This window comes from Physeter macrocephalus, unplaced genomic scaffold (genome assembly GCF_002837175.3).
Source record: "Physeter macrocephalus isolate SW-GA unplaced genomic scaffold, ASM283717v5 random_839, whole genome shotgun sequence".
Taxonomy (NCBI): Eukaryota; Metazoa; Chordata; class Mammalia; order Artiodactyla; family Physeteridae; genus Physeter; species Physeter macrocephalus.
The window spans coordinates 12,018-32,280 of record NW_021146125.1 but is presented as its reverse complement, the minus strand read 5'-3'; the positions used below and the strand labels follow the sequence as shown (position 1 = coordinate 32,280).

The 20,263-nt window shown below is 56.6% G+C and overlaps 3 protein-coding genes across 3 annotated transcripts; 2 read left to right on the top strand and 1 right to left on the bottom strand.

Moving 5' to 3' along the window:
* Nucleotides 1–309: 309 nt before the first annotated feature.
* Nucleotides 310–4,218, top strand: UBE2S (ubiquitin conjugating enzyme E2 S; the record flags this gene model as incomplete). Its single annotated transcript, XM_028486348.1, is given in 4 exon segments — nt 310–513; nt 2,424–2,665; nt 3,555–3,912; nt 3,914–4,218. Coding segments are annotated over 4 exon segments (948 nt in total), but the record flags the coding sequence as incomplete, so codon positions are not given.
* An 8,016-nt stretch (nt 4,219–12,234) lies between these two features.
* Nucleotides 12,235–15,036, bottom strand: RPL28 (ribosomal protein L28). The gene is made up of 5 exons (XM_007103237.4): nt 14,968–15,036; nt 14,545–14,633; nt 14,326–14,449; nt 12,594–12,712; nt 12,235–12,376 (listed from the first exon to the last, which is right to left on the bottom strand). The coding sequence occupies exons 2-5, from the start codon at nt 14,623–14,625 to the stop codon at nt 12,287–12,289; spliced, it is 414 nt and encodes a 137-aa protein (XP_007103299.2). The 5' UTR covers nt 14,626–14,633; nt 14,968–15,036; the 3' UTR covers nt 12,235–12,286.
* A 1,273-nt stretch (nt 15,037–16,309) lies between these two features.
* Nucleotides 16,310–19,448, top strand: TMEM238 (transmembrane protein 238). The gene is made up of 2 exons (XM_024117603.3): nt 16,310–17,009; nt 19,324–19,448. Exon 1 carries the CDS (start codon nt 16,466–16,468, stop codon nt 17,000–17,002), a length of 537 nt encoding a protein of 178 aa, XP_023973371.1. The 5' UTR covers nt 16,310–16,465; the 3' UTR covers nt 17,003–17,009; nt 19,324–19,448.
* The last annotated feature ends 815 nt before the right edge of the window (nt 19,449–20,263 follow it).

The window sequence follows — 20,263 nt, the reverse complement described above, 5'->3', positions numbered from 1 at the left end:
CCTGAGAGGCTTCCAAACAGATGTTTTTCTGAGGAGCTGAGTGGGCATGTGTGTCTGTGCCTCTTGGGAAGGGTGTGCTGTGCCTTCACATGGGAATGAAGAGGGATCCGTGGGTGGGGACCACCAGTCAGGGGGTTAACTCTGAGCTGGGGGTGGTGCCTGTGGCCCCCGGGAACCTGGGCCTGTCTTCCTCTCGAGAACCCACTGGTCTGGTGGAGGAGGCGGTGGGGCACTTGCCTCGCAGCCAGACCGTGGAGACTGGGTTTGGGGGGTGCCTGGAAGGCCTGCGCCTCCTGACACCGTCCCCCTCCCTGCATTCCAGAGGGGACCCCATACGCTGGAGGCCTCTTCCGCATGAAACTCCTGCTGGGGAAGGACTTCCCTGCCTCCCCGCCCAAGGGCTACTTCCTGACCAAGATCTTCCACCCAAATGTGGGCGCCAACGGTGAGATCTGCGTCAACGTGCTCAAGAGGGACTGGACAGCTGAGCTGGGCATCCGGCACGTGCTGCTGGTGAGTTCTGCCTGGGCCTGGGCCTCCCTCCTGGACACATCCCAGTGATGTCCAAGCCACGGAGCCTTGTTTCTCTTCTAAAGTCAACGCTGAAGTGGTTGGGGCTTCCACATAAGAATCCAGATTTCCAGCTTTTCTGGAAGGGTTGGCAGTGCCCACCTACCTTTGCTGTGGAACAAGTGATGGGTTTGTGTAGCAGGACAGTATTCTGACAGGTTAGGGCAAAGATAGACTTTCCAGTATCCTACAGCGTACAGTTCATTGGTGTTTCAATAGTCACAGCTTGTACAACCATCACCATTGTCATTCCATTGTTTTTCAACCAGGGGTGGTTTTTTTCCATTGGGGACATTTTTAATTGTCACAGCTGGGGGTGCTACCAGCACCTAGTTGGGGGAGACAGGGAAGCTGCTGCACATCCTGCAGCAGGGACCACCCTGCGGAGAACCATCCAGGCCCACCTCCGCCAAGCTGAGGTGGAGACTGCCAGACTACTCTGGTGCTCCAGGGTCCCCATAGGCCACTTAAAGCATGTAGGTCACCTGATGCCTCTCCACCCCTCTCACAAGGTGAAATTTAAAAAAACAAACACTGAATTTCTAAGGAGCCCCTGGGGCAGCTGGTAGGGAGGATGGGGAATTGGGGTTTCCTGCGGGGCACAGGGGAGGATTGAGCACCAAGGTAAACAGACCCCAAACCTTTCCCTCCTCTCCCTGGAGTGTCAGTGGTGGCTGCCAGCAACACCAGAGATGAGCTCACAGAATAACTCCCAAGTGTCCCCAGCGATCCCTAGGGCCTGCAGTGTGGGGCCCAGGCCAGGCTCAGCCATGCGAGAGCAGCTGTGGGAAAGGCGGGCAGTCAGGCCTCTGGTTGTGGGGTGCAGTTGTCAGAATTAGGGTGTGATCCTGGTCCCTCATGATTAGTAATGTGTGTTGGGCCAGGTGCTTTGGGGAGTACTTGTTACTGCCCCCATTTACAGGTGAGAGAGCATTTCACCTGCTCAAGGCCAGAGAAGTTCTGGATTCCTGGGGTGCTCTGTGTTCCCTTTTAGAATGAAAGTGGGGGTAAAACAAACACGGCTTAGAGGCCACAGCTGTCTGTGTAGACTCCTCTTAGAAGGGTCCACTGGGGTCTGGCTGGTCACACCTTTCAGCCTCGATTTACTCTGCAGTTAAAATGGGCGGATTAAAGAATATTAAAGACTCACTTCCTTCCTGGACCACTCTCTGTCATCGGGCATCAGTCTCTGTTTATGCCCTGGTGCCTTTCTCTTGGGTATTAACAGCTTGCCCAGCCAGGGTTTGTGCCTCTGCCCTTGAGATTCCTGTTAAAGCCAGCGATGGCTCTAGCTTTAAGCATCTTCCTGTAGTATAATGTAGAGCTAGCTGTCTAGTTGCTAGTTCCTAAGTTGTTCCCCTCACTATTTTTTTTTTTTTTTTTGGCTGCATTGCGTCTTTGTTGCTGCACGAGGGCTTTTGTCTTGTTGCAGCCAGCAGGGGCTACTCTTCGTTGCGGTGCACAGGCTTCTCATTGCAGTGGCTTCTCTTGTTGCGGAGCACGGGCTCTAGAGCGCAGGCTCGGTAGTTACGGCTCGCGGGCTCTAGAGTGCAGGCTCAGTAGTTGTGGCGCACGGGCTTAGTTGCTCCGTGGCTTAGTTGCTCCACGGCATGTGGGATCTTCCCGGACCAGAGCTCGAACCCATGTCCCCTGCATCGGCAGGTGGATTCTTAATGACTGTGCCAGCAGGGAAGCCCCCCCCTCACTTCCTGAATGACCTGGGGCGAGTCACTGCTCGCGGTGCCTGCACGCGTGTGCCACCTGGGGGAGCGGTGTTGGGAGTGGAGGCCACAAGGCCGGACGTGTGAGGCTTGAGGGGCCGGCCCCCCCTGACCCTGGCGCTCTCCCCACAGACCATCAAGTGCCTGCTGATCCACCCTAACCCCGAGTCTGCCCTCAACGAGGAGGCGGGCCGCCTGCTCTTGGAGAACTACGAGGAGTACGCCGCCCGCGCACGCCTGCTCACAGAGATCCACGGGGGCGCAGGCGGGCCCAGCAGCGGCAGGGCCGAGGCCAGCCGGTCCCTGGCCAGCGGGGCTGTGGCAAAGGCGGGCAGTCAGGCCTCTGGTTGTGGAGTGCAGTTGTCAGAATTAGGGTGTGATCCTGGTCCCTCATGATTAGTGATGTGTGTTGGGCCAGGTGCTTTGGGGAGTACTTGTTACTGCCCCCATTTACAGGTGAGAGAGCATTTCACCTGCTCAAGGCCAGAGAAGTTCTGGATTCCTGGGGTGCTCTGTGTTCCCTTTTAGAATGAAAGTGGGGGTAAAACAAACACGGCTTAGAGGCCACAGCTGTCTGTGTAGACTCCTCTTAGAAGGGTCCACTGGGGTCTGGCTGGTCACACCTTTCAGCCTCGATTTACTCTGCAGTTAAAATGGGCGGATTAAAGAATATTAAAGACTCACTTCCTTCCTGGACCACTCTCTGTCATCGGGCATCAGTCTCTGTTTATGCCCTGGTGCCTTTCTCTTGGGTATTAACAGCTTGCCCAGCCAGGGTTTGTGCCTCTGCCCTTGAGATTCCTGTTAAAGCCAGCGATGGCTCTAGCTTTAAGCATCTTCCTGTAGTATAATGTAGAGCTAGCTGTCTAGTTGCTAGTTCCTAAGTTGTTCCCCTCACTATTTTTTTTTTTTTTTTTTGGCTGCATTGCGTCTTTGTTGCTGCACGAGGGCTTTTGTCTTGTTGCAGCCAGCAGGGGCTACTCTTCGTTGCGGTGCACAGGCTTCTCATTGCAGTGGCTTCTCTTGTTGCGGAGCACGGGCTCTAGAGCGCAGGCTCGGTAGTTACGGCTCGCGGGCTCTAGAGTGCAGGCTCAGTAGTTGTGGCGCACGGGCTTAGTTGCTCCGTGGCTTAGTTGCTCCACGGCATGTGGGATCTTCCCGGACCAGAGCTCGAACCCATGTCCCCTGCATCGGCAGGTGGATTCTTAATGACTGTGCCAGCAGGGAAGCCCCCCCCTCACTTCCTGAATGACCTGGGGCGAGTCACTGCTTCCGCATGAAACTCCTGCTGGGGAAGGACTTTCCTGCCTCCCCGCCCAAGGGCTACTTCCTGACCAAGATCTTCCACCCAAATGTGGGCGCCAACGGTGAGCTCTGCGTCCACGTGCTCGAGAGGGACTGGACAGCTGAGCTGGGCATCCGGCACGTGCTGCTGACCATCAAGTGCCTGCTGATGCACCCTAACCCCGCGTCTGCCCTCAACGAGGAGGCGGGCCGCCTGCTCTTGGAGAACTAGGAGGAGTACGCCGTCCGCGCACGCCTGCTCACAGAGATCCACGGGGGCGCAGGCGGGCCCAGCAGCGGAAGGGCCGAGGCCAGCCGGTCCCTGGCCAGCGGGGCTTGTGGCCTCCACCGCTGACCCCATGGCCCCTGGGGGCCCAGCAGGGGCCGAGGGGCCCATGGCCAAGAAGCACGCGGGTGAGCGTGATAAGAAGCTGGCAGCCAAGAAAAAGACGGACAAGAAGCGGGCGCTGCGGCGGCTGTAGTGGGCTCTCCTCCCTCCCTCTCCCACCCGCCACCCACCTGCCCCCAACTCTATCTCTAAGTTATTTAAGTTATGGCTGGGGTGGGGGAGGGCACGGGGGCACTCGGACCTGGATTTGTTTTTCTAAATAAAGTTGGAAAAGCAGCTGCTGTTGCCTCCACCACCCTGGCTTTGAGCAGTGGGCGCCCCAGCCCGAGTCTTCACGCAGGCTGAGCACAGGTCTCTCAGCTCAGCGGGCCTCCTGTTGGGGTCAGGGGCGCCCTCTGTCTGAGGGGTGCAGTGCCAGGCACGGGCCTGCTGCTGATCTCTCCTGCCCTTGTTCTCCTGAAATGGGCATAGTGGCCGGGCAGTGGGTGTGGGAGCCCCGTCTGTCTGCCGTGCGCTGGGGCACTTGATCCCGCTCTAGCCAGCAAAACATGTTCCCGTGGATTTCTGTATCACATATCACAAATCCCAGGCCTAAGGAGACACCTGTCTTACAATATGTGTTGGTCGGAAGTTGGTGTGATGGGCTGGTCACTGCTCGGGTTTCAGAAGTGAAGTTGAGGATCCACCGGGCACGTTCCTTTCTCGGGTCCTCTTCAGACTCAAAGTTGGCGGGATTCAGTTTCTTGGGGTTGTAGGGCCTGGGGCTGTCCCCAGCTCCTAGAAGCTGCCGGGGTTCTCACCTCACAGCCCCCTTTTGTGGCTGACCCAGTCCTTTTGTGGGACCCAGTTGATTAGATGAAGCTGATGAGCCCCAGGTGATAACTTGACTGCAGGAGCATGTCCCAGTGTGGTCACAGGTTCTGCCCTCACTCCAGGGGTTGGGGCGGGAGACCCGGCGCACGTCAGCTTCCTGCACGCAGCTGGTGCCCTGCGGCATGGCCCTTCTCCCTGCCCTGTTCCTTCATCTGCAGGAGGGCAGACCTGCTGGTCATTGTACCTCTTGGACTGTTACGGAGGGTCAGGTAAGGGCCACAGACCCCGACAAGTGTCGGGGTTCTCGGCTGGTGGGAGAGCAGGGAGTGGTCAGTCTTGGTGGAAACCAACGAAGGCACCGATGGGGAGGCCAAAGGTTTTGTTGCCCTCTGTCAGGCTCTGTGCCGGGCCTTAGGACAGTGTCAAAAATGATCATAAAATACAAAGAGAAAGGAAAGCCTGGTATGCCAGTTTTCACAGTTGCTTCCTTTGTAATCAGCAAAGCCTGGAAATATAACCCACATGTTCACCAGTGGATGAATGAGTAAAGGAATTGTGAATTCACACAGTGGAATACTACTTAGCTAAACGCTGATACACAAAATAACATGATGAGTGAAGCCATATACGGAAGAGTACAAAATGCTTGATTCCATTTATATGAAATTCTAGAACAGGCAAAGTTAGTCACTAATGGCCAAAAGCAGATCACTGGCTGTCTGAGATCAGGGAGGATAAAGTGTACAGGGGTGTGGGAAGGCTTTGGGTGTGATGAGCACATTCCAGATCCTGGTTATGGTGGGGGTCACATGGGTGCATAATTATGTCAAAACTTATAAAGTATATACTTAAAATAGGTGTATTTTACTTGGTGTAAAGTATGAGAGAAGTTGATTTAACTTTTTAAATCAAGAACTTCTGTTTATCTAAAGTAGAATGAAAGACAAGTCAGTGGGGCGAGTCATTGGGGTTGTATGCAAGACATACAATCGAAAAGGACAAATCCAAACAAACGTATAAAGAGCTCCTACAAATCAGTAAGAAACAACACAAAAGTTGGCAAAAAGCACTTGCACAAATGCTTCACAGAAGGGGCAATCCCAACGACTACCAAGCACATGCAAAGATTCCCATCATCACTAGTGATGGGGAAAGTGCAGTGTAAACCAAAGTTGAGACCACTATGCTCCCGTGAAACTTGCCACAGTGATGAGACCTGACAACGCCACGTGCAGAGCCACGGATACTCTCCTGGTCCACAGGGCGACCCTGGCAGGAGCGGGAAATGGTAAAAGTCACGTGGGGACGCAGTAGTATCTCATTACTCAGCCTTCTTGCACATGTACCATGGGCTGCAAAACCACATTTGTCCTAATTGCAAGCAGTATAAACATGCTTGTATATTCAAGGAGCAATACTATTACAACACAAAATTAGTGGACCATCACTGCTTTCAGCAGCGTGGAAAACTCAACATCAGCCAAACAAGCAAGTCACAGGAGACCCACAGTCTGAATGCCTTCACACACAATTCCAAACCCGTCAAAACCAAGCTGTGCTGCTAAACACACATACCTTGGTGGTAAAGCTGTAAAAGCAGGAAGATTGTTTCCCTAAAGCTCAGGATACTGGTTACCTCTAGCCAGTAGGGAGCCCAAGAGGGAAGTGTATAAATATGTTTTGTGTGCTTTTCTCTGTGTCTGCCATATTTCAGAATTTTAACAACATGAAGAAGCTCATTATGAGACATGGACCAATCTCCAAAATATGTGAGAAAGAGCAACATGCAAATGCTGTACAAGATATGCTACCATTTCTGTTCTTTTTTGTTTGTTTTAATTTTGTTTTGAATAGGATGTGGGACTTCCCTGGTGGCGCAGTGGTTAAGAATCCGCCTGCCGATGCAGGGGACACGGGTTCGAGCGCTGGTCCGGGAAGATCCCACATGCCGCGGAGCAACTAAGCCCGCGCGCCACAACTACTGAGCCTGCGCTCTAGAGCCCGCGAGCCACAACTACTGAAGCCCGCGCGCCTAGAGCCCGTGCCCCTCAACGACAGAAGCCACCGCAACGAGAAGCCTGTGCACCGCAACGAAGCCCCAATGCAGCCAAAAATAAATAAATAAATAGGATGTGTATTTGCTTGCATATTCATCGAATGCCTCCAGAAGGTTACATTAGCACCTGCAAATACTGTCCCAAGAAAGGAGAGCTTGGAATACCATGTGCATGTTACCCATTCAAAAAACAAAGACTTAAGGGAAAAAAAAGCAAGAAAAGACTTGCCTTCTTTTTAATTTTAAAGATAACAAAGAGCTTCTTCAATGAAACGGCTCCCTCTCATTCCCATCTCCCCACACCCAATTCCCTTAATCAGGGACAACCAGTGTCAGCAGGTTCTTGTGTATTTTTCTGGGGAAATTCTATGCAAACGTAAGCAAATTTAAACGTGTTCTTTTTATTATTTTATTTTTATTTTTTGGCCACACCATGCTGCTTGTGGGATCTTAGTTCCACGACCAGGGATTGAACCTGCTCCCTCGGCAGTGAAAGCGTGGAGTCCTAACCGCTGGACCAGCAGGGAATTCCCATAAACCGTAAACGTATATTCTTTTACGTCCAGCGTTTCATCTGTGTATAACACAGCACGTCGCACCTGGGCTTTTTGACTTAGCACATCTTGGCCACCTGTCCGGCAGCACTCACAGCCCTTCCCTGCCCTCAGCTGTGCCCTAATGTATGTCACACTGAGCTGGAAGGAATGACCTTTGTGCACGGAGCCCGTGGCACACAAGGAACAGAGTCATCCTTTTCAAGTGACAACCCTGTGCCAGAGGGCACATTCATTTGTAATTCTGTACAGACATGGCCAAACTGTTCCCCGTGGGTTTGTACCAACGGACGCTGTCGGTGACATAAGTGTGCCCAACCCCCCGACAACGGCCTCACTAAGTGCACTTTGATTTTTACCCAACTTTTGGGTGTTTCTCAACCTGAGAGGTGAACACTATCTTAGTCTATCTTTAAAAGACATTTTTTACAACAGTTTTGGAGTTACACAGAAATCGTGAAGACAACAGTGTCCCCCCCACCCCGCCCTTGGGTGCGTCTCCTCCATAAATGCTACGCTAAGCGAAGGTGCTGAAACAAATGTGCTGGTTTTGCTGTGAGAACCTGGCCAAGGGCCATGGGGGTAACAGACGGGGTGAACTCAGCAGGCCTGGGGTGCTCAAGGCCCACAGGTGGATGATTGTGAACAGTTTTCAAGATGAAACACGAGGGAATTCCCTGGCAGTCCAGTGGTGAGGACTCTGCACTTCCACTGCAGGGGGCACGGGTTCAATATCTGGGCAGGGAACTAAGATCCCACATGCCAGGAGGCACGGTCGGATCGGGGGCTGGGATCCTGGGCTCCTTGCATGTCTCCCAACCACGTGCTCATCTCATTTTCACAATGAAAGACTTTAAAGAGTATTTTATTACAGCACATGACTACAAGAGAAACGAGTTTTAGAATTCCTGGACTGGGGAGAAACAGCCTGCAGGGAATGCAGCAGAGGACACAGCGGTGCATCCACAGAACTCACGCCGACTGGGAGCCACGCGCACCAGCGTGTGTGGATTTGTCCTCAAAATGCTCGAAAAACACGAGCATCGTTTTGTGTGCAAACAGTTACAGACATGGGAAGACGTTTGTGACCGCTCTGAGCCCAATCTGCTCAAGATAATTTATAATGAACTGTTTGTGCATGCAAGGAAGATCTGTGGGCTTGTCCTGGCCGGCCATGTGACAAGCTTTCTGCACATTTAACCTCAAGGGCCTTAGGAAGTCAGGTCTATTCATATGCACGTGTCACAGGCACAGAGGCTGAGGAGTGACGGAGCCCTGAGGTACCTGAGGTATCCGTGAAGATGGAACTATACTCAAGGCCAGTCCCTCCCATGAACAGAGCATGTCTCAGCCCTTAGTTTCCACTGCTCTGAGTGACCCTGTGCGGGGCAGCTGCCAAGCGTGCGCCCCACACTCACTCTGCGGACATTCCCCGGATCAGCACCGGAGACAACAGCAGCAAACAAAACCAAGATCTCTGCATTGCGGAGCCCTGAGGAATCGGACGCTTGAAACGACCTTATTGTTTCCTCCGTAGGGAAACTGAGGCGCAGAGAGACTCGTGACTCACCCAAGCGTAGGAACTGGCAGACGTGGAACTGGAGGGGGATGCTGTGGGTGGTGGAGGACGGGAAGGGCGCGGGCATCTCTCTGGGCACTTGCCTGTAATCTCACTGCCTCCTGGCCCCACTCTTCCTGCTGAGAAGCCAGCAGTTAGTCTTACCGCAGTTCCCTTGCATGTGAGTTGCTCTTCTCATGATGCTTTCCAGATTTTCCCTGTCTTTGGCATTCAGCGTTTTTACTATGATGTGTCTGGGTATTTATGATTTTTTAAATCTTGTATTAATTCTTTATTTGCTTTTCCAATTTCCATGCCAACATACATCGCTTGTGAGAAAACAAAGTTTGCATAGATGGCCCCCCATACAAACCACACCTGCCGCCAGGCTCTCTCCTTCCCCAGGAGGCAGATGGGAAGCTGAGGCCTGGAGTGCCTGCAGCACTGGGGCTCCAGCAGCAGAGCCTCAAGACTGAGACCTGTTCCCTCCCACCAGTCCTCTCCTGGTTCCACCTCACCGAAGCGCCATCCAGACCCCTGGCGTGGCATCCCCAGCCCAGCCACCCCTGATGGCTGGCCACCCGCAGGGCTAGAGGTCCACAGACTGAGTGAGGCTGTCATGAGGAGGAAACGGAGGCCACAGAAGGACGTAGTTCTCTCGGGGGTTCAGGTGACCAGCCGGCCTCCCCGTGGGCTAAGGGCCTAGAGGAGCAGGGCCCTGGCGCGGACAAGGAGACGGACAGCATCTGACAGCCGGCCGCCACACGGTGAGCAGGCGCGCAGCGCGGCGTGCATCTGCTCTGCTGGGGTGCCAGGCTGAGTCCTGCCTCACAGGACACACCCGCTGGACGGCCTTCAGTGCTGTGGAGAAAAATGAAGCCGGCGTGGGGGTGGCTTTTGATTTTTAAGAGTGGCTAGAAGAGGGACTTCCCCGGCAGTCCGAAGTTTAAGACTCGGCGCGTCCACTGCAGGGGGAACGGGTTCGATCCCTGGTCGAGGAACTAAGAACCCGGATGCTGGCCAAAGGGGAAGAAAAGTGGCCAGGAGAGACCTCACTGCCCTGCAACATGTGAGAGTAAGAGGCGCTGGCTCCCTGTGGGGAAGCGCCTTCCAGAGGCCAGCGAGTGTAGACGCTCCCAGGCAGAAGCGCGCGCTGCGGGTGGACTGCAAGGGGCTGGGCATCCGAGTGGTGAGGGGCCCGGCCAAGCGAGGCTAGGGGGCTGCCTTTCACTCGGAGTGGGATGGGAACCGTGGGAGGGCTCTGAGCAGGTGTTAGGTCGCCCAAGTCCCACCTGGAACTAAGGCTGCCACTCCACCTGGGTTGAGGGCAGACCCCAGTGGGGTGAGGGTGGATGGTCCAGGGGAGGAAGAGGGTTTGGCAGGAAGCGCTCAGGTTCACGCCCACGGAGGAAGGCTGGAGGGGCAGCCGGATGGAGGGGGGTCAGGAACTGTCTGGGCGTGTGGAGTTCCTGGGCCCCAGCACAGAGCTGTGAAGTGGGGGCAGGGTTGTCGTCTCTGCACAGTGTCCTCAGGATGGCAGAGACCTGAACCCTTGGCCCATGGCACAGTAGCTGGCACATAACAGGTGCACAGGAAACACACCAGGAGCAATGACGTGGGTGACCTTTACCCACCTGAGCCTCGGTTTCTACATCTGTAAGGCAGGGGTGACATCTGCTTCATGGGGCATCTGGGGTAGTCAGAGAAAACAGCCACTCCTCAAGTGTATGTACGTATATGTGTACACAGGCACGCCACAGGCCCATCTGAACAGTTAGAGACGCCATCCAGCTTGTCGTAGGCTTAAAACACTACACCAACAGCTAATTACCGCCCTTACCTGCATTCTTTAACCCAGGGGTCCGCAAACCCCGGGCGTGGACCGATACTGGCCCGCAGCCTGTTAGAACCGGGCCGCACAGCAGATGAGCGGCGGGAGGGTGAGCGAAGCTTCATCCGCTGCTCCCCGTCGCTCGCATTACCGCCTGAACCACATTCCCCTCCCCCAGTCCATGGAAAAACGGACTGCCACAAAACCCGCCCCTGGTGCCAAAAAGGTTTGGGGCCACTGCTTGAGCCCAATTAATTCTGACAAGAGGCAGAGAGATCCGGTTACTTGCCCGAGGCCACACAGCTAGCAGGCGAGCCGGCAGGAGGACCCAGGCAGGTGCCCAGCGGCAGTGCCTACGAGCCCACGCCACGGTTGTAATAAACACAAGGGAGCAACCGGGAGGACCTACGTTAGACCCAGTGGTCAGAAAAGACCTCTGAGGAGACAGAGCTGTGCAGCCTGGGGGAGGGCTGGAGAGCAGGCTGCACTGGAGAGCAGTCTGGAGCAGACGAAGGCAGTGGGGAGGGCAGTCACCTGCTGAGAGCAGAAGCAGGTGAGGGACGGTGCTGCAGGGACGCTGGGCTCACCCCCAGTGCAGCAGGAAGCACAAACACTTGGCCAGGTGGGCTCCTCGCCAAAAAAAGGCTGTTTAAGGACATGACTGCTGGCAGAAAGCCGGAGGCGGCCCCCTTCCTCCTGGACGGCTGGTGCAGCTTGTTGCCCTCTCCCAGCTGTGGACAGAGTCCCACAGGCTTCTGGACTCAGGAGCTGCACCGGTGCCCCCGAGGGCAGCTCTGGGCCCAGAACCAAAGGCCAAGGCACACTGAGGGCCCTGTCCACCCCCGAGTCCTGGGATGCTCACTTCACACCCGCAGAGCCCCCCCCGGGAGGCTAAGCTGCCCCGGGACCCACAGCGGGAGGGGAGGCCCGGCCTGCCCCGGGTTGGCAAAGGCCTGCTCCTCACCCCAGCTCCCCCTGGGGTCTCCAGGCCACCCCAGCAGAAAGAAACGGCCTACAGCTGGGCTCCCAAACAGCAAAGACCCAGACTGTAAATGCTTCCTCCTTCCGAGGCCACACTGCCAACGCTGCTGTGACACAGGCCACAGAACTATACAAAACAGAAGGTGCGCTGACCCTGGGTCTACATGCCCACCCCTCAGGAACCTTAGACTGAATGTTAAAATTTCCACTGAAGGTCTCTCTTGAAGTTTTGTCACGCATTAGCAGAGTATGGGATCATGCTGATTCTAGATTTTACTTAACCTGCAGTTCCCTTTCTTGTGGAACTGAACCATCACCTCTGAGTGCCCAGTGTAAAAATTCACACCAACGCCAGCCCTCCGTGATGGGCAGAAACGATGGGCCAAGGACCCCCACAAAAGCTGGGGCTCAGCTCCCCCACCTGGACCTGGTCCCTCCACACTCAAGACACTGGGACGACCGTGTGCTGCCGGCTGGTAGGGGAGCCCCTGGGGACAAGGCCTGGAAGGCGAGGAGGTAGAGGCAAGTCAGCTGACAGCTTTATTGCATTGGGGAAGGGGACAGATCGCTCAGGAGCTCTTGGTGGGGCGGGTCCGCTTCCTCTTCACCATCACAGGCTTCTGGCTGCGCAGGATGGCGCTGGCTCTGCGGATGGCAGCCTGGGAGGCGAGGCGGGCTCAGGTCACCCACCCCACCAGCTGTGCCCCGCCCCCCCGCCCCGACGCCTCCCAGATGTGCGACGTTCCCTCTTCCCCAGAGCGCAGGTCCAGCTCCAGTCGGCACAGGGCCGTCCTTCACGGCACTGGCCGGACTCCCTGGGTCCCCGCTGTGTAGTCGCCTCCACCACGTGGCATCAGCTCTCCGGCCCCCACTCACCATACGCAAATCCGGGCGGTACTTGTTCTTTCGGATCATGTGCCGGATGCTGCTGAGGGTGGCCCGGGCGTTCTTGTTGATGGTGGTCCGCACGTAGGAAGTGGCCGGCTTTCGCTGGCCTGGTGGGATGGGGAGAAGAGGGGCACCCCAGGGGTCAGACGGTCTGGACCTTTGGTGCCCACCCCGAGGACTGAGTGCCCGGACTGTGTGAGCCTGGGAGGCAGCCCCATCTCCAAGCATCAACATACAGGACAATGGCGAGAACCACCACAGGCCAGGCCCTGCACCTGTATAGGCGTCTCCTCCCCAGCCTGTCCCTGAGACACAACACTGCTCATCTCCCTAGACAGAAGTGGAAGCAGAGGCAAAAGGACCAGGACTCCCTTGCCCAAGGTCACATGCACAGTCGTGTGACTCCAAGGAGAACCTGGGCGAGGAGGGCACTTGGCACCACGCTGACCAGGTGGCGAGCGCTCCCCAGAAAGCAGCTCTGGCTCCTCTCCCTTCTGGACCCTCCTGGGCCCTAGCTACCCGCTCAGCAACAAGTGTCTAAAACGCCAAGCTGTGAGGCTGGGGTGATGTGGAGCCACAGGAGGACCAGGGGTAAGAAGAGTCCTGGGGAAACACCTGCCCCTCACGTGTGCACAGGTGGAGTTGGACTCCCCTGCCCAAGATAAAAAGGAAAACACCCCCTTTGTTGTGCCAAAGAGCTGATGGGGTCCCGGCTAGGATCCTGTGCTCCTGGGTTTCCCCCCAGATGCCAAGGTCCCTGTACCACACTGGGGATTTGATGTTAGCCTTGTGACCCCAGAGGAGAGCCCGTGTTGCCTCCTCAGGTCAACCCGATTCCTGACGGCCCAGGAAAAGCCACCCGACAATCCAAGCAGAGAAAGCCAAGTTTCTGGGAGCCAGCGCACCAGAACAAGGTTCTCAGGAGTGTGGGGACCTGAGAAGCCCCAAAGCATCAGCAACTGGTTGCTCCCGGGTCTGCGCTTCTAGGAAAGGAGGTTAACCCCCTTCCCTCTAAGAACAGAAAGCGGCAGATGTAGCTGCTGCCGTCACTGAACAGGACACAGGGCTCAGAACCCAAAGAGAAATCAGTCCTAATCAGGGACCCGGGAAAAAGCCGATTCCTATCTCTTAAAACCCAGTGCCCATCTACAAACGAAAGTGTTGCAGGTGTGACACCGTGACTCAGCTGTTACCAAGAGACACCCCACCCCTGCCTCCCCGTGACCTCCCCCAAAACTCTAAAAGGGCCTGTCTGTGCCTGAGACACAGGGAGGTGGGATGCTAAGCGCCCCATTCCGAGTCCTCGAAGCCAGAATGGGAGCCAAAGTGCTGCTTCAGACCCAAGCTGCCACTTCCTATGCGGGAGCTAGAAGGCGGCTCCCCATCTGTTTACCTGAACTTTCCCACCGGTGGAGACAGACTTCCACCTGCCTCAAGGATTTATTCCGAAAACATCACCAAACCGTGAAACCCTGTAATTTAACCCTGACAAGCACCCAGCGGAGTTCAGATGCTTTTAATTTCTCCACTTTTTAGATGATGAGCTCACATAGCTGGTGGGCTAGCTTGGAGAGGAACCAGCCCCCCCAGGCAAACGTCCTGACGCCAGGAATCCTCCATTCAATAGCAGAATCACTCCTGCGGCCCGACAGTGAAAACCCACAGCCCCCTGCCCCGGATGGGGGTCTGTTGCCTGGGCCCAGCCAGGGCAAATGCTCACCGGATCTCCGCTTCATGACCACCACGACCCCTTTGCCGTCCGCCGCCGGCTCCACGCCCACAGTCTTGCGGTGAATGAGCCCGTTGTAGCGAAAAGAGTTGCGGGCCTTCAGGTTATTGGGTTCCTGGGAAAGAGGACGCATCACGGTCGTGAAGAGGAAGGGAGCACAGCAAACGTAAAGGTCCCTCCCTCCGACCCAGGCGTCGGGGCCCCGCTTACGGTGCTGTACGTCTGCTTATTCCTCTTGATCAAGAAGCTAGAGCAGTTCCGCACGACCATCCATTGCAGATGCGCGGACATGGCGGCAGCTGCGGAGAAAGGGGCGCGGGAAAACGTCAGGGGAGCAGCAGGCCGACGCCGGACAACAGAGGAAGGGGGCGTTTGGAGACCTGGCGAATAGGAGCACCGCGTGGGCCGAGGGCGCCTAGAAATTTGCCAGGCGGGGCTGGGCGGCCTAAGGTGGCGGCGCTGAACCTGGGCGGCCGAGACTAACTGCGGAGGACGAGAGGTGAGAATCCACAGCGACCTAAGGCGGCGGGGCCGAGGTGAAGCCAAGAGCGCGAGGGGCGCAGTGAGAGAGGTAGGCAGGGGCACAGACACCCGGTGGCAGGCGCGAGAAGCTGTCACGCGGACACAACTCACCTCCTCTCGTGGCGGCGGCCGGATACGGAAAGAGGCAGGCAGGGGGCGGGGCGACGCCTTTAATACCAACACGCATTTCCGCTTCCTCTCAGGGTACGCGCGCGCCGTCGCCTGTCCCCGCCTCCTTCCGCCCGCCTCCGAGGCAGCTCGGCCACGTTCGGCTATTTCCTCCAGCCAGTCTCAAACCGTTCGGGGACTTTCGGAACTCTTCGGCTAGGGACCCGAGGGCGTGTTCTCGACGAGGAGTGGTACAGTTCCGAGGACCCTTCGTGTGTTTTCGGAACTCCACGGCTGGATTTCCGAGTGTGTCCCTTTCCAGAAGTCCCAAGTCCCCTTCCTCAATGGCTTCTCTCCAATATTGCCACTCAGAGCTTGGCACAGGGTGGGTGCTCAATAAACATTTGTTTTATGAATGAACTTGTTAGTGCGTGAACTGTTTAAACCACACGGGGACTTCGGATGCTTCCAGGTTCTTCGTAGGCCCTCGGCTATTCCCGGCGAAGGCAGCAGGCTCGGTCGGACATTTTCGGAACTCTCCGGAAACACTCTTCCGAAGGGCGGCCGGCTTCCCTCTTATTGGCCCATGCCCGCTTCGAATCTCTTCGGAAACACTCGGTCTCCATTCGGCCACGTTCGGACACCTTCGGCTAACCCCGGGAGCTCCCTCTCAATTCGCCCTCCCCAGTGTCCTCTTAAGCTCCTGCACCATTTCGAGTCTGGAGAGAAGCCGGACGGACCCTTCTCGCAGACTGCCACCCATTTCCTCTAAGGGCGAGGTGTGTTTGGAGGAAAAGAGATTTGCCTGGGGAAAGTCTTGGTTCCTTTGGGGCTTGCATACCTGTTCGCCCAGCTTATTTCCTGTGCCTCGCGGACTCCGGCCCTATTCTCCCCCTCCATTCCGCCCTGTCACACCCGTTACACTTTAGGGAAGTTTATTTTCTGTTGTCAGGGTCCTCCTTAAGGGGCAGGAGCCTCGCCTGACATAACTCTGAGTCCTCAGCCTCACCAGCACAGGGCCTGGAGAGACTCCAAGTGAACAGAAGGAATGACGGTGCTTTATGTCACCTCCATTAGGGCACCTTGAGTTGTGATTATGTCCAGAAACTCCTTGAGGACAGGGGCCTTGTCTGGCCCATCTCTGTGCCCTTGGACTTCACCGTAACGAGTCCTGACAGTTCAGAGGCCCCAGGAGAAATGTGAGCAAACAGGAATGTCGGGGTTTGCCCTGCTGCCTCTGTTAGAGCACCCCGGATTTTCACCGTGCGCTGCTTCAGGCTCCTTAGGATGCAGGGGCCCTGGGCCGCACGAATCTGTGCGCCCAGCTGCCCCCAGCATCGGCTTCTGAGGGCCAGGGCGCCCCCGGGCCGGGCCCGTCCGCACCCAGCCCAGCTCAGGTGACCAGGCGGGTGCCGGGCACACCTGGCGCAGTCCCCTGACCCCGCCCCGGACCGGGCCGCACCCGGAACGCCGGAGCCAGCCGCTGCGGTGGAGCAGGGCCATGGCGGCGGCACCGGCGGTGTGCGCCTCGCAGGGGCCCCCGCCGGGCGCACCGTCCCCGCCGGCGGGCGCGCCTGTGCCCGCGTCCGGCCTGGGCCGCTGCCGGTTGGCGCTGCTGCTGGCCGTGGCGCTGGACGTGGCGGGCATGGCGGCGCTGCTGACAGGCGTGTTCGCGCAGTTGCAGGTGCGCGGCCGCGACTTCGGCGACCTGCTCATCTACTCGGGCGCGCTGCTCGTCTTCCTGAGCCTGCTCGGCTGGATCCTCTGGTACACCGGCAACATCGAGATCTCGCGCCAGGAGCTGGAGCGCGACTACGGCCTGCGGCCCTCGGCGCTCGCCCGCCTCGCGCGAAAGCTCTCCCGCCGCTGGTCGGCGCCGGCTGTCTCCTCCGCCGGCCGGCGCGCCGCGCCCGGCTCCTGGGCAGCGCGGCCCGCCGCCCGCACGCCCCCGCCGCCCGCCGCCGGCTCCCGCCGCGTGCGCCTGCAGCTCGGCGCGCTCGAGGCCGGGTCTGGGGCGGCGGGTGCGGGCACCGAGTGAGCCCGAGGTGAGGGGCGGGGAGGCGGGGAGCGGGGCGGGGCAGAGGGGAGAGATCGAGGGGCCGAGGGACCGAGGGGAGAGATGGAGAGACATCAAGGAGAGATGGGAATGGAGAGGGAAAGGTGGAGAGACAGAGACAATGGGGAGAGAGAGACAGGTAGAGGTCAAGATTGGAAGGCAGAGAAGCAAAGACTAGCGGAGACCCAGAGGATGAAGACCTCGAGACAGTAGGCCTGGGTGCAGACTGGGGAGAGACAAATGAGAGCCTGCCCCCAGACGTGCGCGAGGGCTGGAGAGTCACCTTTAGCTCCACCAACACTTGGAGATTATTCGTCCCTGTGCTCCAGTCCTCAGGTGCACCGAGTCCTACTTCCCATTTAATCCTCCAAGTGTAACAGAGTCTCTGAGGTCACTGCTATTACTATCCCCATCCCAGGGAGGACCCTGAGGCCCCAAAAGGTGCCACCTCTTGCCAAAGGGGAGGTACCTGTTGCACTCTCCAGAGCGCACTCCTCTGCCAGAGACCTGCTGTGGCTCCCTGTTGCCCTCTGGTTAAATCCAAGCCACTCACTGTGTGTGTGTTTGCCACATCTCAGCCCCACATCTCCTGCCTTCTCTGCGGTTAGAATGACCTCCCTCAGTCCACGATGGCCAGGCTGTCTCACACCAAATGGCCTCTGTCCATGCCTTCACCTACACTGGGGGTACCCTTGTTGTCTGCACTGCACTCAGAAAACTTCCCAGGTGTCGTTTCAGGTCCAATTCAACTTCAGTGCCTTTCTGGGTCTTCACATTGTCTGAGTTACCCTTGTTATTGCTTGTATCACTGTGTGTTGTATGTGTGTGTGCTGATACTGTCTCTCCCACCCAACAGGGAGCCCCTGGAGGGTAAGGCCTGGGTCTCTGGTGTCTTTGTTCTTAGCATTTCCCCAGCAAAGAGTGAACTCAGGAAGTCAGAGGTTGATGATCCAGTGGGTGGGTGGATGGATGGATGGATGGATTGGGTTGATGGATGAGTGGATGGATAGATTGATGGATGGATGGATGGGCATATGGAGTTGTGGGTGGATAGGTGGATGGGTGGGTGGATAGAGGGATAAATGGGTGGATTGCTTGATGGATAAATAGGTGGTGGATGGGTGGATGTGGTTGGATTGATGGATGGATAGATGAGGGATAGATGGATGGATGAATTGGTTGATGGATGGGTGGGTGGATGGACGGATATGGTGGGATTGATGCTGGTAGCTGGGTGAATGCGGGGTTGTATGGATGTTTGGGCAGATGGGTAAGTAGATAGATGAGAGGATAGATGGGTTGGTGGGTGGGTGGATGGGTAAGTGGAACAATGGATGGATGAGTGACTGAATCAGTTTCTCAAATGGGGGTTACATAAAAGAATTAAATTCTAATGTCCTAAGACATTCTTTATAGGTGATGGATTAAGTTTCCTTCTATGCATCCAGAAGGATAGTTATATACCCTTTTATTGTGAGAATTTTGAAAATAGTCAATCCAATCATATGCTCTGTTCTGTGGTTCAGATGAGGAAACAGTTTATGCATAGATGAAGCATGAGCTAACACAAAATTTGGCATACAATGCAGAAATAACCACCTGTGGTTAAAATTATCCCTGGAAACGCTTTACCTTGCCCAGAAGTCTAACAGAGCTGGGCAGACCTCTGCTGCTAGAACCACTTGCCAGAAACTGGCCAAGCTGACCGGCCTGTAGGCCCCTCTCAGAAGGAAAACGGGCCTGTCCAAACACAGGACTCCATAATGGCAGGGTGAGGTGATTCCGGCACATGAGGGACAGAGAACTGGAATTTTAACAGAGAGGCCTGTAGGTCCTGGCTCTGGTCACTCCTTTCTCCCTCTGGGACCAAAATTAGTTGAGAAGATGTGCAGAGCCAAACCCATCCTATGTCATTTCTCCCCCCATTTCATCTTCTCTGTCTCTGCCTGTCTTTCTCTTTGTCCCTGTGTCTGTCTCAGTCTATCTCCCGTGTCTTTTTTTATCTTTGTGCCTCTGTCCTTCCCTCGACATATTTGTCTCTCCCTCTGTCTTTTTTGTGTGTAAATCTCTCCATCTCTGCCTTTCCTTGCCTCTCATTCCCCACCTTGTACCACTGGGTTCCGGTGAGTTAAAGGCACAGTCGCTGCCGCACGTCAGGGCACGGAGTAATGAAGGAGCCAGTGAGCAAGTGCGTCAGTCAGTTGTGAGGGACTGAAGTGGGAGGAAGGGGCTCCTTCTCCTGGGTGGTGGTCCTGGGATGCAGGGGTCCTGAGCAGCCACTAAACCCACCCTCCCTCCTACAGACGAACGCATGGCCACACCTGTCAGGACACGATGGACATGTGCAGCTGCCCCATCATCATCTGGCTGCCAGGATGCCTACCTGTCCTCCATCTATCCTCCCCTGGATAAAGGGCTCTGCCTCGCTGTGCTGCATATCTGTCTGGGGAGGGACGGCACTGGGGCAGGGGTGAGGGAGGGGCTGCCCAAGCCCTCGGGGACCTAGGAGCCTAGCTCCACGCTGTCGCCTCACGGAGGGGGACAGGAGTGGGGGGCAAGAATCTCAAGCCCAGACCCACCCCCTGAGTCCAGACCCCCCTCAGCCCTGGTTCCTCTGTTAGTTTGAGGTCCCCAGAGATGCAGACAGAGGGACAAAGACTTGCAAGATATTTGTTGGGGGAAATGCTTACGGAGGGTAGGTTGGAGTAGCTCTGTTATCTGAGAAAGGAGGGGCGGAGGGAAGAGGACTGAGCAGGATGAGTCTTCACCTGTCACGGACTTCCAGGAAAAGTTCCGTCCCGCCGCCAGGGGGTCTGAGAGCTGTAGTTGTCCGGGTGCTCGTGGGAAGCAGGCAAATGCCTGCTGGCCCAAGGACGGCAGGATCCCACGGGCAGGCAGCAGAGGCTGTCAGGCAGCGGCAGAAGGACAGCTGAGGGGCGCGGTGGTCCATGTCCCCCAGCCCAGGCCACCCCAACTCACCCCAAGCCCCTCAGTCCAGACGCCCCGTAATCACAGCCCAGGACCTACACTCAGCTCGGGACCCCCATCAGCTCAGCCCCCCCCCATCAGCCCAAGTCCCCCTCAGCTCGGATCCTCCCCACTTACCCCTGGACCCCAGATGCCGGTCAGCTCACACCCCCCATGATCACAGCCCAGGCACCCCCCGACACACACACACACACACACACACACACACACCCACACACACACTCTCTTTCTCTCTCTCTCTCTCTCTCTCTCTCT